Genomic DNA, 18,853 nt, shown 5'->3' with positions numbered 1-18,853 from the left:
AGTAAGTGAACTATCCCTTTAAATACAAAAATGAAGAACTACACTGTAAAAAATGTCTGTAGAAATTACAGTATTAATGGGTATTACTGGCAACTAGCTGCCAGTAACTTACTGTAGATTTTACATTGATGTTATTTACTGGCAACATTTTGTTCAAAGTTAAATGAACATGAAACATTTTCAGACTTTATCTTCTACAGTAAGGGGCTGGACACACCAAAACTTTTAAACGCGGCTAAAAACGGCTTGAGGACGCCGAATGCCAGCTGTTTTTCAGCTGAGTGCCAGCTTTCTTCAGATAAGCGCTTTGGTAGCTCTGATACGTCAGCTGTGAGACGGTTGGTTGCTGTGATACTTGTCCCGCCCCACCTACACTGTGATTGGACGGACGCGTGAGAACTGACATTGACGAGCGGAGCTTTTCTTCCAAAGTTGAACATTTCTCAACTCTCTGCACCGGTTTTCAGCGCGGAAAAAACCCGCTAGCTGCTGGCTTATTTGAAAAACGCTGAGCTTCCATTGAAAACAATTGAAAACATGCGCCGGCCGCGGGCGTAAAAGCGTTGGTGTGCACGCCCCCTAAGTTACTGGCAACCAGCTGCAAAATTACAGCAAATTTTTTACAGTGTAGAAAAAATGAGAAAGCTATATAGAGAATGATAATCATTTTCTTATAAAATCTGTAAAAATTATATTTGATGCCATAAAACATCTACTCAAATAATGACAGTGTTGTATTAACTAACAGCTGAACTGAGAAAAAGGCATTAACAGTAATCATAGTAACATGAAATACGATTATACTGAAATGTGTTATTTTTAGGCAACATGTATGCCAGGTAAAAAATAAAGCCATATAATTTTTAAATGTTAATATCTTAATTTTTTTGTTTGTGTAATATATATTAAATGTAAACATCAAATCAATTACACAACTGGTTGATTTAAAGGTGGGGTGCATGATCTCTGAAAGCCAATGTTGATATTTGAAATCACTTAAACAAACTGGCTCCTAGTAAGAGAAACTTAAGCCTAAATATTTCCCTAACAAAGCTAAATATTAAGTCTGACTACTTTCACATAAAGGAAGGTAATATTGGTTTATTAAAATTATCTAATCTTTGCTTATTGTTTGAATACTGTTTTAAGCATGCTTGTACAACAATGTTGTACCTGTACAAACTTTCTTGAAATATTTTTCAGCATTTTCTTACTTTTAGACTTTATTGAAACCTTTTTGAGAATTTCCTCGATTTAAGCATCCCATTCCTTTTCACCTTTGTATGTTGTATCTCTTTGGGGATCACAATTATTTAAAACAAGCAAGTGCGGATTTCAAAGTCTTTCAGATTTTCTTTTCGTCTTACTCTTTACACCCCATTTTATTGTTTACTGACTTTGGCTGTTTGATCCTGTTATATTTATTAAACAAATTACTTTGTTTATTCTGATCACAATGAGTTTGCTATTTTTAAATCAATTTAAATGAAACAGTGACAGCGTTTTACATTGTCTTTTTAATTTGACATTTTCATAAATAACATGAATCATTGACATTTATTAAAGCTGTTGTTCCAGAACTAATGACAATAATAATAGTGATAAGTGCTTTGCGTTTCGAGAGACACATGTTCTCTCTTAGAAAAAAATACATACAGTAATGTGACTTTACAGATGCATCCATGCCCAATCTGTTAACATCACTTCATTACTTACTGAAGGAGGCAAGTTATACAAGTCCACATTATCAAATTGCTTTCATTAGATTTTTTCTTCGGTAAACCAAAAATGAGTTAGCATTATCAAATTTCTAGAAAGAAAATGAAAAAATTCAGTTTAACACCCTCAGTTCCACACTGGACATATTAGTATCCAAATATAACTTTTAACAATTGTAACAAAGCAATTTGTAAATTAAAACATTCTTCACCAAGTTATGAAATCAATAAATTGATCAATTAGATAAACCAAGAGCACTTCTTATTACATCCATATCTAATCTCACTTCAAATTTGTCTTGAGACTTTATCTTCACCTCTGATAGCAGCCTGAAGCTAAGTTATAACAAGTTGGACACCTTTTTGTCTATCGTCATGCATTGCTATGTACAGATCGCTTGTGTAGTGCAGTACTCGCCATGCAGATACTTCCTTTGCCTAACTCATAAGCAGGTGTACAAGGATGAGAAAATTCAGCATGGATGTATTTCAGAGATGTTATATACACTTCAGTAATCGTGCCTGACTGACAGATTGTAAACAGACCAGAAGACACACAACATTACAATCTGTGTGAGTTTCTGGATTTAAATGTAACCACAAACTCATTCAAGACCTCAACAGTTTATTTATTTATTTTAGACCGAATTATACGAGAAAGTTGCACTCACTGCATCTAGATTCCTGTGAAATTCAATTACAAAATCATGAGTTCAAATGGGTTTACGTGGATATAAACACCATGTTAAAGATGCTGTTTTGTGCAGGTCTAAGAACAGCTTTTCTACTTACGATTCATACCTTGAACATCACAAAAAGCGGATCTTGTTTTGGATCAAAGGTAAAAGTCAAATTCATTAAGAGCAGCATTAGTCTAGCAAGAATAAATCCTCCATACCACTAGGGGGAGATATAAAAAATAAACAGACGCACTCTATAAGCACCAATCTAAGTGGTTATGGCTAGAAGGGATACAGCAAACGCCAAAAACTCATGCAGTCTTGCTGAATGTGTGCTGTTTTAAAGGGGGTCGCACACCGGCTGCGCAGCTCAGCGTCGCGTCTAGGACAACTCGGAGGTATCGTAAACCGGAAGTGCACATTAAATAGTGCAAGCTTCGTCAGATAGCGTCTACTTCAAAATGCTAAATATACGTTAGCAGCCAATGTTAATGATTTGGGACAAATATGATGTTATTTAATGTTAAACTATGTGAGTGGCGTGACAGGGATTTGAGCAACTTCCTGACGGCACATTCACACGGGGTGTAAGCGTTAACGTAAGGCTTGTCTGAAGCGTGGCCAACAACCAATCACAGTGGCCGGAGCATCCATATACGTAATTGGCTGGCTCTGCCTAGGTTATTTGCATAAGGTGATATGATTGGCTGACGCACGCGTTGCCGCTTGAAAAGTTGAGAAATGTTCAACTTCTGCCGCGAGCAACGGCACTGACGCGGCGCTGACGGATCCACAATTCAATTCGGCATAGCATGACGTCACCCATTAAAAGTGAATGTGAAGCGTTAACGCTTACGCCCCATGTGAATGCACCGTGAGTCGTAGCTGGGCGGTTTGCATATACTCATAGAAAGCAATGTGTTTGAGTTTTTAAGAACGGTGCGGCGGTGTGCGGCACTGAGCTGCGCATCCTGTGTGCGTCCCCCCTTAATCCTATACCCAAACTCATCATCTCACAAGATATCGCTATTTGTTGTATTCCTTCTAGCCAAAACCCCCTAAGTGTCTTAATTTGTGTAATGCTCAAAATGTTTTTCATTTATAAAAGTCTAATAAATAGAACAGTGTACAGATTCACCATATATTGTATTGCGTACGTTGCATCTAAACATACATATGTATCACAAAGAAGTATCAACGAACGTCACACAGTGTCACGTATATTTGTACGCTCTCATAAAAACACTCAATCTTAATGAGGAATGATTATCTAATAAATAAATAAATAAATAAATAAGACATGTTTAAAATACTTTACAAGCCACTATTTTGTCTTTCCAAACACAGTTTTCGTTTAAACACAGTGGCTTTGATTCAATCCAACACTAACGGAGCTAAAATAGTACACGTCAAAAAGCACCCATTGTTGTATAATAATATTAACTGTGAGTTTGGATAAAGGTGTAACTGACCAACACCAAGATCAGCATGCCTTTTATCTTATCATTCAATTCTATATGTTCTCACATATGATACAGTACATATATTTACTTCACTGTTTCAACCACATACAGCAAAACTAGTGCTTGTGATTCACAGCCTTCTTTTAGTAAATGTGCCATAAATACTTTGGCCTGACTCCATTAGGTCTGGGCCTCTGGAAGGGGTAACCCTGGCTCACAGGTTGCTGTGGGTGGGGCCAGGCCCTTCGCTCCCCGACAGAGCAGTCCCTTTGCTGTGGTTGCGGGCGTCTCCCCTCCATTCAAGTTCCTGTATGGTCGTCTTGGAGGTCCACGACGAGAAGGGGCTATGCGCAGGCACAAGGAAGGGAAACTGAACCCAGCCAGGCAGCAGGCCGGACAAGACATGACATCATCTTGTTCGGCGGTAGGCGGTAATGATGCTGGGGCAGGGCCGCGGTAACCGTTTAGTCTAGCCCATGCTAATGGCCGCCCAGGTCTCAGAAGTCTATTGTTATTGTCAAAACGGGGAAGGGAGGGTAATAATGGTGGCCCATTAGAGATCGGCGCAGGCCAGCCATTGGGATTTAAGGAGGAGGAGGAGGAGGATGAATAAGAACCGCATATAAACCGCTTTCCTGGCATGGTGTCGGGGGAGCTGCTACAGTCCATTGGTTCTGTGTGGCACAATCCGTCCTTCTCAACATCTTCATCCTCTTCCTCATCTACCCGCTCTAAAGACACCATCTCTAAGTCCAGCACCAGGTCTGAGTCATCCACCTCATCCTTCAATAGCTCCAACTCTTTCTTATTCATTTCATTTTCAAGTAGTTCTTCATTGCTCTGCTCTGTTTCCTTCCCCTCTTGATCTTGGAATGGAAGCTGTCTACCCAGATCGGGAGTGCACGGTAGGGACCGGCACCTTCGAGGCGGTCCGCGGAATCCCGAGCTGCAGTTAAGAGCTGGGGATGTGCAGGGGTCTGGAGGTGGTGGTAGGGTAAAAGTCAGAGAGATGACGGATTTGCTAGGGGTGTCGAACAGCTTGATGCGACCACCGTTGAGATCTTGGCGAAGAGAGAAAGGGTTGACCCGTGCAGGTGTACCCAAACACGGCGATGTGGCAGGAGGCAATACATCTGACTGACTGCGCGACAGACGCTGGTTAACCGGATGGCATAGCGAACTTCTCCTCCTGTAGGGACTTTCGTCAATGGCAACAGGTTCTGAGGAAATCACAACAACTTGTTTAAGAACTGGTGAAGCTAAAAAATCTTAAAAATATAAAAACCTTTAAACATGTTATGCACTTGTATTTAAAGAAAAGTTTGTTCCTAGCCTTAATTATGATCAAACACAGCATCCAATCATTCTGTATATAAATGTGTAGCAAATGTAAACATGCGAAAAATTCTGTTGCTTTAAAGGTGCAGTGTGTAATTTTTAGAAGGATCTCTTGACAGAAATACAAAATAATATATAAAACTATATTATCAGGGGTGTATAAAGACCTTTCATAATGAACCGTTATGTGTTTATTACCTTAGAATGAGAGGTTTTTATTTACAAAAAAAGAGGGTCACCTTACATGGAAGTCGCCATTTTGTGCCACCATGTTTCTACAGAAGCCTTTAACGGACAAATTGTGGGAAAATGTCTCAGACAATGACGTGATTGTCCGGTGGCAGCTACCGTAGCTTCTCTATGGGTTTCAGAAGTGAGGGGTGAGCAGTGGACTGAGCCGTTGGTTGCAATTCGCAACCTCACCACTAGATGTCGCTAAAATTTACACACTGCACCTTTAATATTAGTATTGTGTAGTAACTGTTATATAAAAGCAATAAGGTTCTCAAAGCTATTTCTGTATCGTGAATAAGTCACACGAATAAGTGCCTGCTTTGTGTTGTGTCTAACTTATTTCACAATACAGCACAGCCTATTGTACCGTGTAGATTACATATAATAAATAAAATGATGTATTAATATTATTATAAATAGAGTACAACTGACATTTGTTTAAAGATCCGTTGGCTCAACCAGTGCCATGACTTTGTGTTGGGATTATCTGCTCTGCGACCAATGGCAGATATGAGTGACAAATCTGTAATTTGTGATAAACTTACCTAATATAACAGGAGCTTCACTCTTCTCTCTCTCTCTCTGTATGCTCTCAAGGGTCACTACTAATTCGGAGAAGGCAGGACGACTGTCTGCACACATCTACCACAGTAAGAGAAAAACAAGATTTGACCATTATCAATATCCTACATTAAATATCAAACCTGGCCTGTGTGTATATAAGCATTTTCACATATAATCTCTATTAGGCATGAGCCGGTAACCGGTCTTAAAGGATTAGTCCATTTTCTTAAAAAAAATCCAGATAATTTACTCACCACCATGTCATCCAAAATGTTGATGTACTTCTTTGTTCAGTCGAGAAGAAATTATGTTTTTTGAGGAAAACATTCCAGGATTTTTCTCATTTGAATGGACTTTTATGGACCCCAACACTTAACAGTTTTAATCCAGTTTAAAATTGCAGTTTCAAAGGACTCTAAACAATCCCAAATGAGGCATAAGGGTCTTATCTAGCGAAACGATTATCATTTTTGGCAAGAAAAATAAAAAAATATGCACTTTAAACCACAACCTCCGGTCTTGTGACACGCCAGCGCGACCTCACGTAATATGTCATCACGTCAAGAGGTCACGGATTACGTATGCGAAACTATGCCCCAGTGTTTACAAGTGTGGAGAAAGAGGCCAGTTCCGACGTTGTTGTATGTCGAATGATACTAATTATTGTCCTTGTGTCAGTTTGTTGTGTAAAATGGTTAGCAAATGTGAGTTTCATATATATAACACATGACCTTTCGGCGTTATTACACAATTACGTGAGGTCGCGCTGGTGTGTGACACGACCGGAGGAAGTTGTGGTTTAAAAGTGCATATTTTTATTTTTCTTGCCAAAAATGACAGTCGTTTTGCTGGATAGGACCCTTGTGCTTCGTTTGGGATCATTTGGAGTCCTTTGAAACTGCAATTTTAAACTGCATTAAAATTGTTACGTTTTGGGGTCCATTAAAGTCCATTAAAATTAGAAAAATCCTGGAATGTTTTCCTCAAAAAACAATTTCTTCTCGACTGAACAAAGAAAGACATCAACATTTTGGATGACATGGTCGTGAGTAAATTATCTGGATTTTCTTTTTTAAGAAAATTTACTAATCCTTTAAGGTATACCGAGATTTTAAAGAGTCAAGGTTTCAAAACCACAAATAATTTATGTGATACTGTTTCCAAGGTATGAGCTGTATTCACACAAAATTAATTAAATCATTAAGTCATGTAATTGATTTGATGTTTACATTTAATATATATTACAAAAACAAACAAAAACTATTTTTAAAAGAATATTAAATGCTTTATTTTTGGCATACATTTTGTATGTTGCTCAAAAATAAAATGTATTGTGTCCAGTTGAAAAGTTGTTTGTATGCACAGATACTGTCACATACCATTATCATACCATCAAAATCTCATTCCAGCCCATGCCTAGTCCCTATATAATATAGATTGTGTTTCTGAATATACAGCATGAGTTTATATTTGCATATGTGACTTACATTGCAGCAGTTGACAGCCAATCGAAGAAACGAAGGTGGACAGTCTCCCACCATGTGCTCAAATGTGTCAATATCCAATCCAAAATCCTACAGACATACAGATTCCATAATGATATTTCACATGATCTGCACTGATCAAGCACTTAAGAAAATTATTGTTTTAAAATACAAATATGCAATTCTATGATGAAAGTGCTCTGCAAAAATACACATGTGTAGATATCTTTATTTAACTACGAACCTATTTGTTTGAGAATATACAATATGTTGCTTTACCAGCAGAGGGAGGTAGCGCTCTAAAAATTTGATTTGTGTCAGATTCTAAGGTTAGATGTAGATTATATACTTTAAACATTCACAATATGTGTAAAACAATACAATTTAAAATTATTCTTAACAATTAAATTATATTACACATTAAATATATTTAAATAATCATACCAATATCAAAAACAAAACATATTGGCGTGTTAGGTTTAAGGCTGGGTGTAGCCAAATGTAGATTTTTAGGTAATTTTAAAAAAAAGAAAAGCTTTTTTAGTCTAAGTCCTTTTGAAAATGCTTCTGAAATAGGTAGGGCTGGACTTTGACTGGAGAATTGATTGGATTGTTTGAAGTTGGGTCATGTTGCTGTTTGCTAATCACTGCTATTTTTTCATGCCACGACCCCACCCGCAATACCCCGTGACCGAAAGTAAAGACAGATTGTTTCAAAAAGGGGAGGAGATTTGCATTTTTCAAGATTATGAATTTTTTAAAAGATAAAGCTTACAGTCATTTGGAAAAAAAACTAAGTTTTTAATTTAAATTATATTGTGACTTTAAGTAATTGGTGTATTTTGTGTTTTATTTACTGATGTGGTGGTGTGCACTTGTATTAAGTACTGTACCTCTGTTCGAGGGAGGATATCTGGGTCGGCCTCAATTCGGGCAATAATCTCACAAAGAATTATTCCATATGAAAAGACATCCACCTATGGTACAAAAATGCTCATTGTAACACCAAAAGCATAAAACACTTGAAGATTGAGAATTAGTAGCCTATTCAATGACAGAATACCTTCTCATCGTACAGTTCTCCTCTCAGCATTTCTGGAGCCATCCAGTAGGGGGAGCCCACAATAGCCAAAGGTTGCTTTTCAACACCATCAATGTATACAAGCAAGACAATTATTTCAAATCTCCACATTTAATCTTTTTTTTATCTATTTTAAATAACAGCCAGAAATATCATAAAATATGTGCCATAAAACCCTGTGTTATTTCGGTGTAAAAGAAAATATATAACTAACATGTAATCTGGGATTTTCTCTGCCAGTCCAAAGTCCCCAACAACAGCTGTGAAAGCACCATTTTCACAACGCACCAGACAATTCTGCAAAAGGGTGATGAGTAATTTTAATACAGTTTCAACCCCCTTAAACAGCTTGAAATAAACATACATAGTTGAGCACAAACTTATTAGTAACTGTGTTAGTGTGTGTACCTTGGACGTGAGATCACGGTGGAAAATACCCTTGCTGTGTAGATACTGCAATCCTCTAGCAATGTCCAGAGATAGACCGATCCTCACGCTCCATGACAGATATATATCACTGTCCAGCAGCTGCTCCAGGTTTCCTCCATTAATATACTGTAACCATAACACTAAAGTTACTACCACAATATAGCAAAGAGCACATTTACATATGTAGTCTGCATTTCTCTTTGATCTCCTACCTCAGTGAGAGCATGAAGCTGTCCTTCATGAACACACACCCCTAAAAACCTAATAAAAAGATACAGAGAGAATTAGGAGAATTTGCAGCAAAAATAATATCTCAATAATAGACTGAGAAATATAAAGATGGCAGGGCAATCTTTGAAATTAGTTGGTTGTACTGGAAACACATGCTAAACAGTGGGAAGTATGCAGGGACTTGGTACATAAAATAACAGGTTTATTAATCATAGGGTAAAGACAAGTCCTTATTAAATTGAGCTTTTGTGTACATTAAACATCAGCTGACTGTGGGCAGTCTGAAGAAGCAAAAGTCTGAGGCTTACGTGAGGGCAAATGAAGCACAAAGCATAACACAATATGAATAGTTCTGGAAATATGAGTATACATTTTTGCTTGTATTTTGGTGTTTTATAAGAAATGATATAAATTAATTTCGATGGTTTGTGTTCTACCTGAGGATGTTGGGGTGGCAAAGACGGTTCATGAGCTGCACTTCTCTCAGCATGTTAGCTTTATTACTGGCCAGTGTGTTCATCTTCAGAGCCATCACCTGGCCTGTGATCCTGTGCTGCACCTGCACAACACACAAACACAATTACATCACTGACAAAACTCCATGAATAATACATGCAGTAAAAAAATAATGCATCAAGCTGGTAAAACTAATATCATATTTTATTGAGATGTGATTATTTATACTATTGAATAAGCCTGTTTTAGGGGACTTTCCAAACTATTCTTAAGTGCACTGTCTAATATTTATTTTTAAGCTGTACCCTTTCAAAAAGTACACCTTTGCACCTCTAGAGTTCACATAGATATTTACACTAGATGTCGCCTTGGCTACCGTAGTTCATTGGACTGAATGCGTCAAATAGAGCCGCCATCTTGAAACAGGGGAACCCCGCATCAGTGTCATTATAGGCAATGGTGTAACGGAAATAAAATCATCATAAATCGTCATGAATGCGATTTTCTTGCTTTTCTTTTGGTTCGCTTCAACAGTCAAACATGTAATTTAGCATTGAGTCCAGAAAAAAATAAACTATAACTATAATGCATAGTGCTAGGCCTAACATCCATACGCAGCACAAAAGTCCGGCATCGTCCACGAATTCGAAGTACAGGCGGAGATAGCAGCTTTTACCTACTGTAGCTACTTCCTATGACAAGACCCCTGTTCTAAGATGGCGGAAGAGGTACATATTGGTACTGTACCAAAGAATCCATATTAGTACCTCAGAGGTACATATTAGCATCAAATATGAGCTAAATTGTAAATATTAGGAACTTTTACAAAGGGTATTGTCTCAGTGACAGCTTTTTTCGGACAGTATGTGCTTATAGTGAAAACCACTAATAAAAATGTTGCTCATTATTTTTTATCAAGACTCAATAACATGTTATCACTCACACATTTCTCATAATATGAACGTCACATGGCAGAAAATGAGCAGATTATTTGATATTCTTTTACAGTAATAGCTGAAAAAATTGCCGCTATAATGCAACAAATGTTATGAACACTTGCTAGGAAAGGATTGCTCATGCTGTGAAAAACTGCAGATTTTTTCATTTTCAGCCATTTTACTGATGCTTCTAAGCCTATTAGACTACAGTATTCAAGTCATTTACTTTAATGCGTCTGGCAGATGGTTTTATCCAATCCTAATTAGAGTATATGACATTCAAGCTACAGTAAAATGTGTATTAAATCATTTCTACGTTTTTGACAAATCTTGTCTTTCACTTTATAAGGCATTAGGCACATAAACAAATGTAGAACATTGATAGAACTTCAATCAACTGGCCAATAACCCTCACAGAGCAGTGGACCTGTATATGAAATATTTCATCTGTATATGCATAACATTTTGCTATCTGGTTACTTGTTGTTTTGGGTTAATTTTCTTGTTTTACGGATCTTGTTCTAAGATGTTTGATCTAGAAACCTATAAAAATTTACTTATAAGACACTGATTACAAATCAGCTTTTTAGGTAAATCGGCATTTTTTAAGGTTTGATGGCGTTTATGGGGTGCACTGTATGTGTTCATGCTTCGTTATGAAAAAAATCATTATTTTTCATATATTTTACATTTGAAGAGTTTGGTTCCAAAACACGATAAACGCCATTTAAAAAAAAGAGTTACTGCCAAAATCAGTATTATATCAGGTCAGTATTTAAAAGTAAATTCTTAATTTTACGCAAAATCCAATATCCGCAGTGTTATTCTGTCATATTTTCTCCCTTTTTTTCCCACAAAACGCGATATACGCCACTCCTCCTTTTCTACAGAACGCCATAAATCCACTCCACATGTTACAGCGCACCATTCCATGCAATGTAAACAAACAATGGCGGCGCGTTGAGTACACAGAATCTTAGTTTGTACATCTACTTTGTACATTGTGATCAACAAACAAACAAAAGTAAAATAATACTTTAATGGCATTGATAAACCTGTGGTTGTTTTCTGTGACGGGAAAAATTGTAAGTCATCAACATCCAATGCGAGAGGCACTCAGGAGAGACGGGTGCTTGTTCTCCCGACAGCATCTGTGAAGTTTATGTGATTCAGGGGATCTTATGAAAAACTTTCCATTATTTTACTCAAAGTCAACAAAAATCGAGCAGGACCAAAACATTTTACAGCGGATCGCTTTGAAAAATGTTAAGCGACTGCGTCAAGTATACCACAGCAAGGACAGTGTCATTAATATAACAAAGTAAGTGTTTTGATTTATGCCATTAATGTTTATTTTTTTAATCAGTGTATACCACTGTTCAACTAAATGAATATATCATGGCAAAGATGAATGCACATTTGTACATTGATTGAATAGATTTATAGCATTTTGTGGAAAAATAATTCGTTTTTATAATAAATCTTTGAAAATCAAGTTATAGATTTGAATTTTTTATGTTTTTATAACCTAAAGATCCTATGTGAAAGTTTGTAAAAGAAAAAAGTGTTTTCATCTTGTCACTTTCTTGGTATAGAAAACAGGTTTTTACAGAAATTTGTCAAAATGGATTTATTGCGTTTTGGAACCAAACTCTTCATTTATTCTACACCGCTATTTCCATTCTCATCAGTGTTGCCAGATTGAAAATCTCCAAGGAAAGTACCAGAAGCTTAAAGGAACAGTATGTAATACATTTATATAAATTAATTATAAAATGGCCCTGATATGTCACTAGACATTAAGAAATAATTTTCATTTCAAATACTTATATCACTGACAACAGTGGTCTGGCCAGGATATTGTTATTTAAAAAGTGGAGTTGCAGCCCCCAACTGATGTTTATGTTGTCATGTTGTGTATTGGCCACCAGTTGTGTGATTGCAGTACCAGTTTAGCCACAAGTTTTGTGATTGCAGTACCAGTTTTGGCCACAATCCTACATACTGTTCCTTTAAAATTATGGTATTTGGAAGAAGATTATCGTACACAACTCAAATGTGCAGAATACAGCCATTTATCTAGACCAGGGGTAGGCTGACGTCCTGCAGATTTTAGTTCAAACCCTGATAAAAAAAGTAGTTGTCAGGTGATTGCAGAATTTTATTTACCCAGTGCAGTGGATAAATAACTGTCAGAGAAGACATAACGTGAGAAGAGATTGAGTAAGTGGCTAGAAGGGAAAGAGCAACCGTCCAAATCATGTGAAATCTGCCGAATGAGTGCTGTTTTTATCCTATACCCCGAAACCTAACCCTAAATCCAACATTTCACGGGATTTAGGCCTTAGCTGTATCCCATTTAGCCAAAACCTAGAGATAGAAGACATGCGTTACACGCATTAGTGTTCTCCTCACAATTATGACGGTAGACGTAGGATCCACAGCTATGGGGTGGTTTCCCGGACAGGTATTAGCTTAAGCCAGGACTAGGCCTTAGTTTAATTAGGAAATATAACTAGTTTGAACAAACATGCTTTACTAAAAACATTACTTGTGTGCACTCTGATAAAAAAAGGGCACTGATGTATTTTAAGATATGTCAGTGCAAGTTGTTTTGAGTTTGGACAGCTCTTACATTTATTGTAGTCTAGGACTAGTCTAATCCCTGTCTGGGAAACCACCCCTATATCAATTAATATAGAAGCCCTATGATTGCAATGACCATTTAAAGTGTCACAAAATGGAAATGATCGTACATTATGGGATTTTTCCATTATTGATCGTACATCGTACAGAGGTCAAACTTATGGTACAAATACGATAATTATCATATGTCTGGCAACACTGATTCTAAACACTGTTGAAGTTCTAAGAAGCCCCTCCCTCAGAAATATACGCAATATGCTCAAATTGGTTAGCTGTCCCAGTGTGTTGCGATTTGCCGCACGTTGTCCAGACATGCCACACTTCTTACACAATGGCTAGTTGCATCTGCCGGTGTATTGTAAACAGTAGAGTCAATATTTCCTTATCAATTTGATCCCAAATGAGACCCAGGAAATATTAGTGAAGAGGATCGATCAGAACCTGTGCAAGCAAGGATCTTGCACGATGTTTAGGAATGGTGTGTTTTTTTTATATACTTTAAGGTACGCTGTTATTTGTAAGTATTATTTGATTACAGACTGGGGATCTACAGTGAGCGCTACTGATTGTATAGCACTGTTAGTTTTGTCTTATCTGTCGCCAGAACAATAAGCCTATTACAAAAACAAACCATGGCTTTAATACAGTGTCTTTACTACAGCCTGTGACTATAGACGGTTTCATCGGACGCACGTGATACACGTCTGGATCCGAACCTTACTTCCCGTTTCGTTTTTTTAATGGTCTAACTTGCTAAACTGATCTCTTGAACAAATGCCTCGTCAAAAATAACAAATGTTTAGGTTTCCTAGGTAATCTATGTGTTGTTGTTTTGCTTTTTATATAAATAAACTACGTTTAAAGTACTTTGTTGTTATTTATTATTAGCGGAGTTTACCGGAAGTTACTGCGGACCGCGACAGCCGCTTGTTTATGTTGTTACTGCTGAAACTGTCTATAGGAGCATGTGAGTAAACACTACATGAAAGCGCTAATAAAAAATAATTTACACTGATCACACAAATGCCAACATTAAAAGTTCGCTGGTGGGGTTAAAAAGAAGTTTGCATGTGTTTGTAGGTATGTGCCAGCCAGGTAAGTATGACTTAGCATGTATCTAACAGGCTAACATAAAATCTTATAACCTTACTACAACATAAAATGCAGTCCAACAAGGCCTCGAGCCCTCGACTCCTTTGCTGCATGCTTCCAGGGACAGGGTTTATGTCAAATTTTGGCAGTGTGATCATGTCACTAACCTAGGAAGAGGTTGCGTTGTAGGCAACATTGCATTAAACTTTGAGCATTGTAACTTTGCAGATTGGTGAATATAACACTACAGATGTTGTTTATGCTCAAACAGCAACGTTACACACTAACTGAAGTTAAAAAAGTGGAATCAAAATCAAGTTCTCCTTTAAAGACACATCACTGTAGCAGAGTTTCTAAAAACCTCCACAGCTGCTTGCTTAGCACAGTCATGTGGATGACCTGCACTTATTCCACATAAAATCTATGTACAGCTGCCAAAGACTACTAAATGCTGTTTTTTTCTGTCCCCACTTGACAGATTTACTGTGAAACATGCATTACATCAATTTGACATTAAATTTAAGGCTAGTTGAGCACAGAGGAGCAGAGCTTGAAAGCAGATGTTGGAATTAGAAAATAGTTGTATAGGTGCCTGAAAGTTTAAATGAAATACGATCATCTGTCTGACAGTGGTTTTGAGTATGAAGGAGTGAAAGAGAGATCCAGTACAGTGTATAGAGTATTAATAGCCATTAGGTACTAATAGGCTTTCTGGATTTCCCATCATCCCACCTAACCTGCTGGAATCTAGACCAGGAGGTCGTAACAGTGACATCACAGACAGTACATCACATGGGTTACAACATTTATCAGCAGGTACCACAACATTACCCACTAATTTATATATCAGAATGACTTTGCATAGTTCCAACAGCTGAAACACAAGCATATGTTTAATAATAAACATAACATATAGTGTCTCATTAATGAAAAGCCTTTTCGATCAGGTGTAATTTGTTTATGACAGGGTTATAGTGATAAATCATCACTTGTATATGTTTAAATTGTGTCTATATGTATGTACATACTATAAAAGAACTGTTAACAAAATATTTTCAAAAACTTACACAAATTACATTCACTAAACACTAAAATGCGAAACATCAGTACTGCATAGTGCTATACTTTGATTGAACTGATTTGAAATCTATGCAGCTTTTCTCAGTAAGTGGCCTTTTGGTACTGCGCCTAGAACAATATGCATGCCGGACTTACAGGGTTATACATTCAGATTGTTCTAGAAGACACTCTCTTTGGGTAAAGTTATTACAAGACGTTCAGAATTCTGTGCAACTTATCATAACAACACCTGTTTTATTTATGATTTGAGAAGGCCAATAAAAGTCACGAGTCTTGTCAGCCTCATATATTTTCAGACCTCATTAGTTTACTCTAAATAACTTAAAATGTGCCATATGTTCATGTAATAAATCTGTAATACTAAAGGGAATAAACACAAAGGACGAATGTTAAACATGACAGCCACAAATAACAGAAATGGATCAGAGGAATGATGAATACAATGTGATCTTAAAGTCCCAATGTGCCAAGGTTTAAAAAGAAGTCTGAAAGGGAAAATTTGGGATTTGCGTAAATTATTAAATATGGAAAGTATTAAAGTTCATGACAGTATATGTTGCACCATGGTGGATGCAATGTGGAGTCAAGGAATATGATCACACTGTGATGTCATCGAGATCACTTACATTAAGACCATGCTGTACAAAGAAACCAAACCAATATTTCATTCTGTTCTTTCCTAACAAGCAGAGAAGCCAACTGCTGGCAATGTTAAAATGTAAGTTGGGCATTAAAAGCAACCACATATTTCACCAAGTGCAGAGGCAAACACTTTTAAATGAATAAATAGACTTTTTATTTGACTAATGACTTCAGATGGTCAAAAGAGACATGGGCCATTAAACACAAATACCCCTCTGTGATGAGGCAGACAGATTGAGACAGGTTGGTAATCTGATTATGAAGTCTAGTTGAAGCAACCTGTCTTACCATTTATCACAGACACTGAAATTGCACATGAACTCACATTTGACACACTGTAGTGTTATACTTGATGATTGAGAAACAGAGATAATAAGAATTATGCATAATACTAATATAATAATTATAAAAGTTGATGAATGGATGGATGGATCTATTTTGTTATCTACACAATCATTAAAATTGTAAATATGGATGGTCTTTGCAAACTCGTGTACCCTTCTGATTGCTTTCCTCACAAAAAACTGCATGTGGGTTTTAAAGTGTAATTCCTCAAACCACCCTGCTGAAAAAAACAATAAAACCATTACAGAAAATTCTAATGGTTTCCATTAAAATACCAATAGGAACCATTAGCTTTTACCATTAAAACCACTACACTGTAGTGTGTTTTGGGCCATATTCCATTAGAACCAATACATAGAACCAATACATACCATTAGAGACCAACAAAAAACAATACAATGTAGTGTGTTTTGAGCCGTATTCCATTAGAACCAATAAAATTCCCAATAAAACCAATAGAATTTTTTTGTAATGGTTTTATTGTTTTTTTTCAGCAGGGCAGTAACCACCAGCCAGGACAGTTGCAACCACCAGGAAAAGCACAGTCACAACATTAAGTCAACAACGTGGATAAAATGTAAACAAAACTGTAACGGTTACCTTGAAGACTTCAGAGAAGAAGCCGGAGCCGATTTTTTCACAGAAGAAATCGTCAATGCGCGCCAGACTGGACACGGCGCTCCGCAGTGCCCGGTACGAGGACGGACGCATCCGGTTGGGCCCGTAAAGGCCATGCAAAGGGGCCTCGCAGAGTTCATGATCATCATCTTGATCCATACTTAAGGACAGGAAGTAGGTATCTTAACACAGCCAAGTCCAAATATCCATGATTTTACTGAGATGAACTAAACCCGATTCCCTACTAAATCAACGATTGTCTATTGAACGTTGCTCCTGCGCAATCTGTATCAAATCACATAAAACTACCAGATTAAACGGTGTCCAGAAAGGACTGAGAGAAAATGATGATTGCGCTCTGGATCTTTGCTGAGTGATGCATTTGCCATCTTTCATATTCGGGTCGATCGTTAAATCTCCAGATGGGATGCGCGTTATTGCTGACCGGACCCAGGAGCAGACCTTTCTTGCCCGGAGCTTCAGTCTCGCGGCTTTTACAACCAAACTACCTGCAAAAGGGTTTAAATAGAAATAGCATTAGTCTGAAAGTCGTAGTATTCTTCATTTAATTTCGACATAGACTGATCTTACATGTACATGGGTCCGCTATTTATTTTAGATTTAATTGCCAGCTATAAGTAGACCCAGCAGTTGTGTTTGTGCTACTCATCCTTTAATATATTACATTAATTTATCTAGAAGTAAGCTTTAATTTTTATGCTGAAAGAATGCGTTGTGTTGTCCGCACCATCTGTCAAGCCTGGCTACAGAGAGGATCCATTGCGGATGGTTGCTGAAATGACATTCAGCAGCGCTGTCATGGATTGTTCCGAAAGCAATTTGTGTTTCACCTTTACCTAATATTAAAACGACAGATCGTCCATTACTTTCTGCAAGCTTAGCTGACTAGTTATCAAAAATGCAATATAATGATTCAGCATCCTTACGTGTGCGCCTGGTAGCACCGGGAAAGCGTGCACGCAGCAGGGCCCATACGGCTGCCCCCCGGTACCTGATTTTATTAAGATAGAAAGAAAAAATGCCTTACCTTATGTCCAACGTTAAGTCTAGCCGATAACTATGTCGTTTAGTCATTCAACGAATTGTTCATAAGCTGTCACCGTCCGTCTCGGCCATAGTTAAACGCGTATGCCGCTTGTAAATTTGCCCGTTCATTGGTGAAGAATAGGGGCTGGTCTTGGCAAGGCTGGACGATGCGCGTCGAGCATGCGCAGTAAACGCTCTGACGCACGCCAGCGTGGTTCTGTACTACCGAAGCACATTTACGTTGACGAAAAACAACATGTCCACAAAAACAGAGGGTCCAGACATTTTAAGATCATAATTATTTTACTAAATATGGCTCGGGGGCAGCACCTTGCTTACAGCAGTGTGCTAGTTGTGGAGATTATAATTAAATTTTGATTGAGTTTGCTTTATAGTGTAGGCAGCCTTTGGAAAATATGCGAGTAAAGTTAAACATTCGTAATAAATCCGTAGCTGTATTAAAAAAAAAAAAAAAAAAAACAACATTTATCCCCATTTATAAAATAAGTTACCGTTACTTGGCTTCTCATTGGACGGATTATGCGTCATTCAAGCATTTGATCCAATGAGCAGCCAGTGCGCTAGCCGTGTACTGAACTATGACGTCATCTGTACGTTTCATATCACGATGCAACATTCAAAACATGGGTTAATGTTTTTTTGTTTTTTTTTGGTGATATCATCGTTATGAGTCAGCTATAAGAAAATGGAACAGTAAGATACTTATATAAAAACGTACTCATGATGTAAGTTTAGTCCTTGTGTTC

General features: G+C 37.4%; 1 protein-coding gene across 3 annotated transcripts; it reads right to left on the bottom strand.

Annotated features, from left to right (window-relative positions):
* Positions 1-1,497: 1,497 nt before the first annotated feature.
* Positions 1,498-18,468, bottom strand: tesk1a (testis associated actin remodelling kinase 1a). 3 transcript variants are annotated; one of them, XM_073862584.1, is made up of 12 exons: positions 17,987-18,468; positions 17,788-17,896; positions 17,022-17,548; positions 9,660-9,781; positions 9,204-9,252; positions 8,971-9,117; positions 8,782-8,859; positions 8,545-8,640; positions 8,375-8,458; positions 7,485-7,571; positions 5,979-6,075; positions 1,498-5,081 (listed from the first exon to the last, which is right to left on the bottom strand). In XM_073862584.1, the coding sequence occupies exons 3-12, from the start codon at positions 17,196-17,198 to the stop codon at positions 4,042-4,044; spliced, it is 1,977 nt and encodes a 658-aa protein (XP_073718685.1). In that variant the 5' UTR covers positions 17,199-17,548; positions 17,788-17,896; positions 17,987-18,468; the 3' UTR covers positions 1,498-4,041. The 3 variants fall into 3 exon arrangements, with proteins under 3 accessions (XP_073718685.1, XP_073718682.1, XP_073718680.1); XM_073862581.1 differs by having other exon boundaries at positions 18,088-18,468; XM_073862579.1 differs by lacking the exon at positions 17,788-17,896 and having other exon boundaries at positions 18,088-18,468.
* Positions 18,469-18,853: the final 385 nt, after the last annotated feature.

This window comes from Misgurnus anguillicaudatus, chromosome 3, assembly GCF_027580225.2.
Source record: "Misgurnus anguillicaudatus chromosome 3, ASM2758022v2, whole genome shotgun sequence".
Taxonomy (NCBI): domain Eukaryota; kingdom Metazoa; phylum Chordata; class Actinopteri; order Cypriniformes; family Cobitidae; genus Misgurnus; species Misgurnus anguillicaudatus.
Note: the sequence above shows the minus strand (reverse complement) of the source record. Positions and strands in the feature narration are given on the sequence as shown.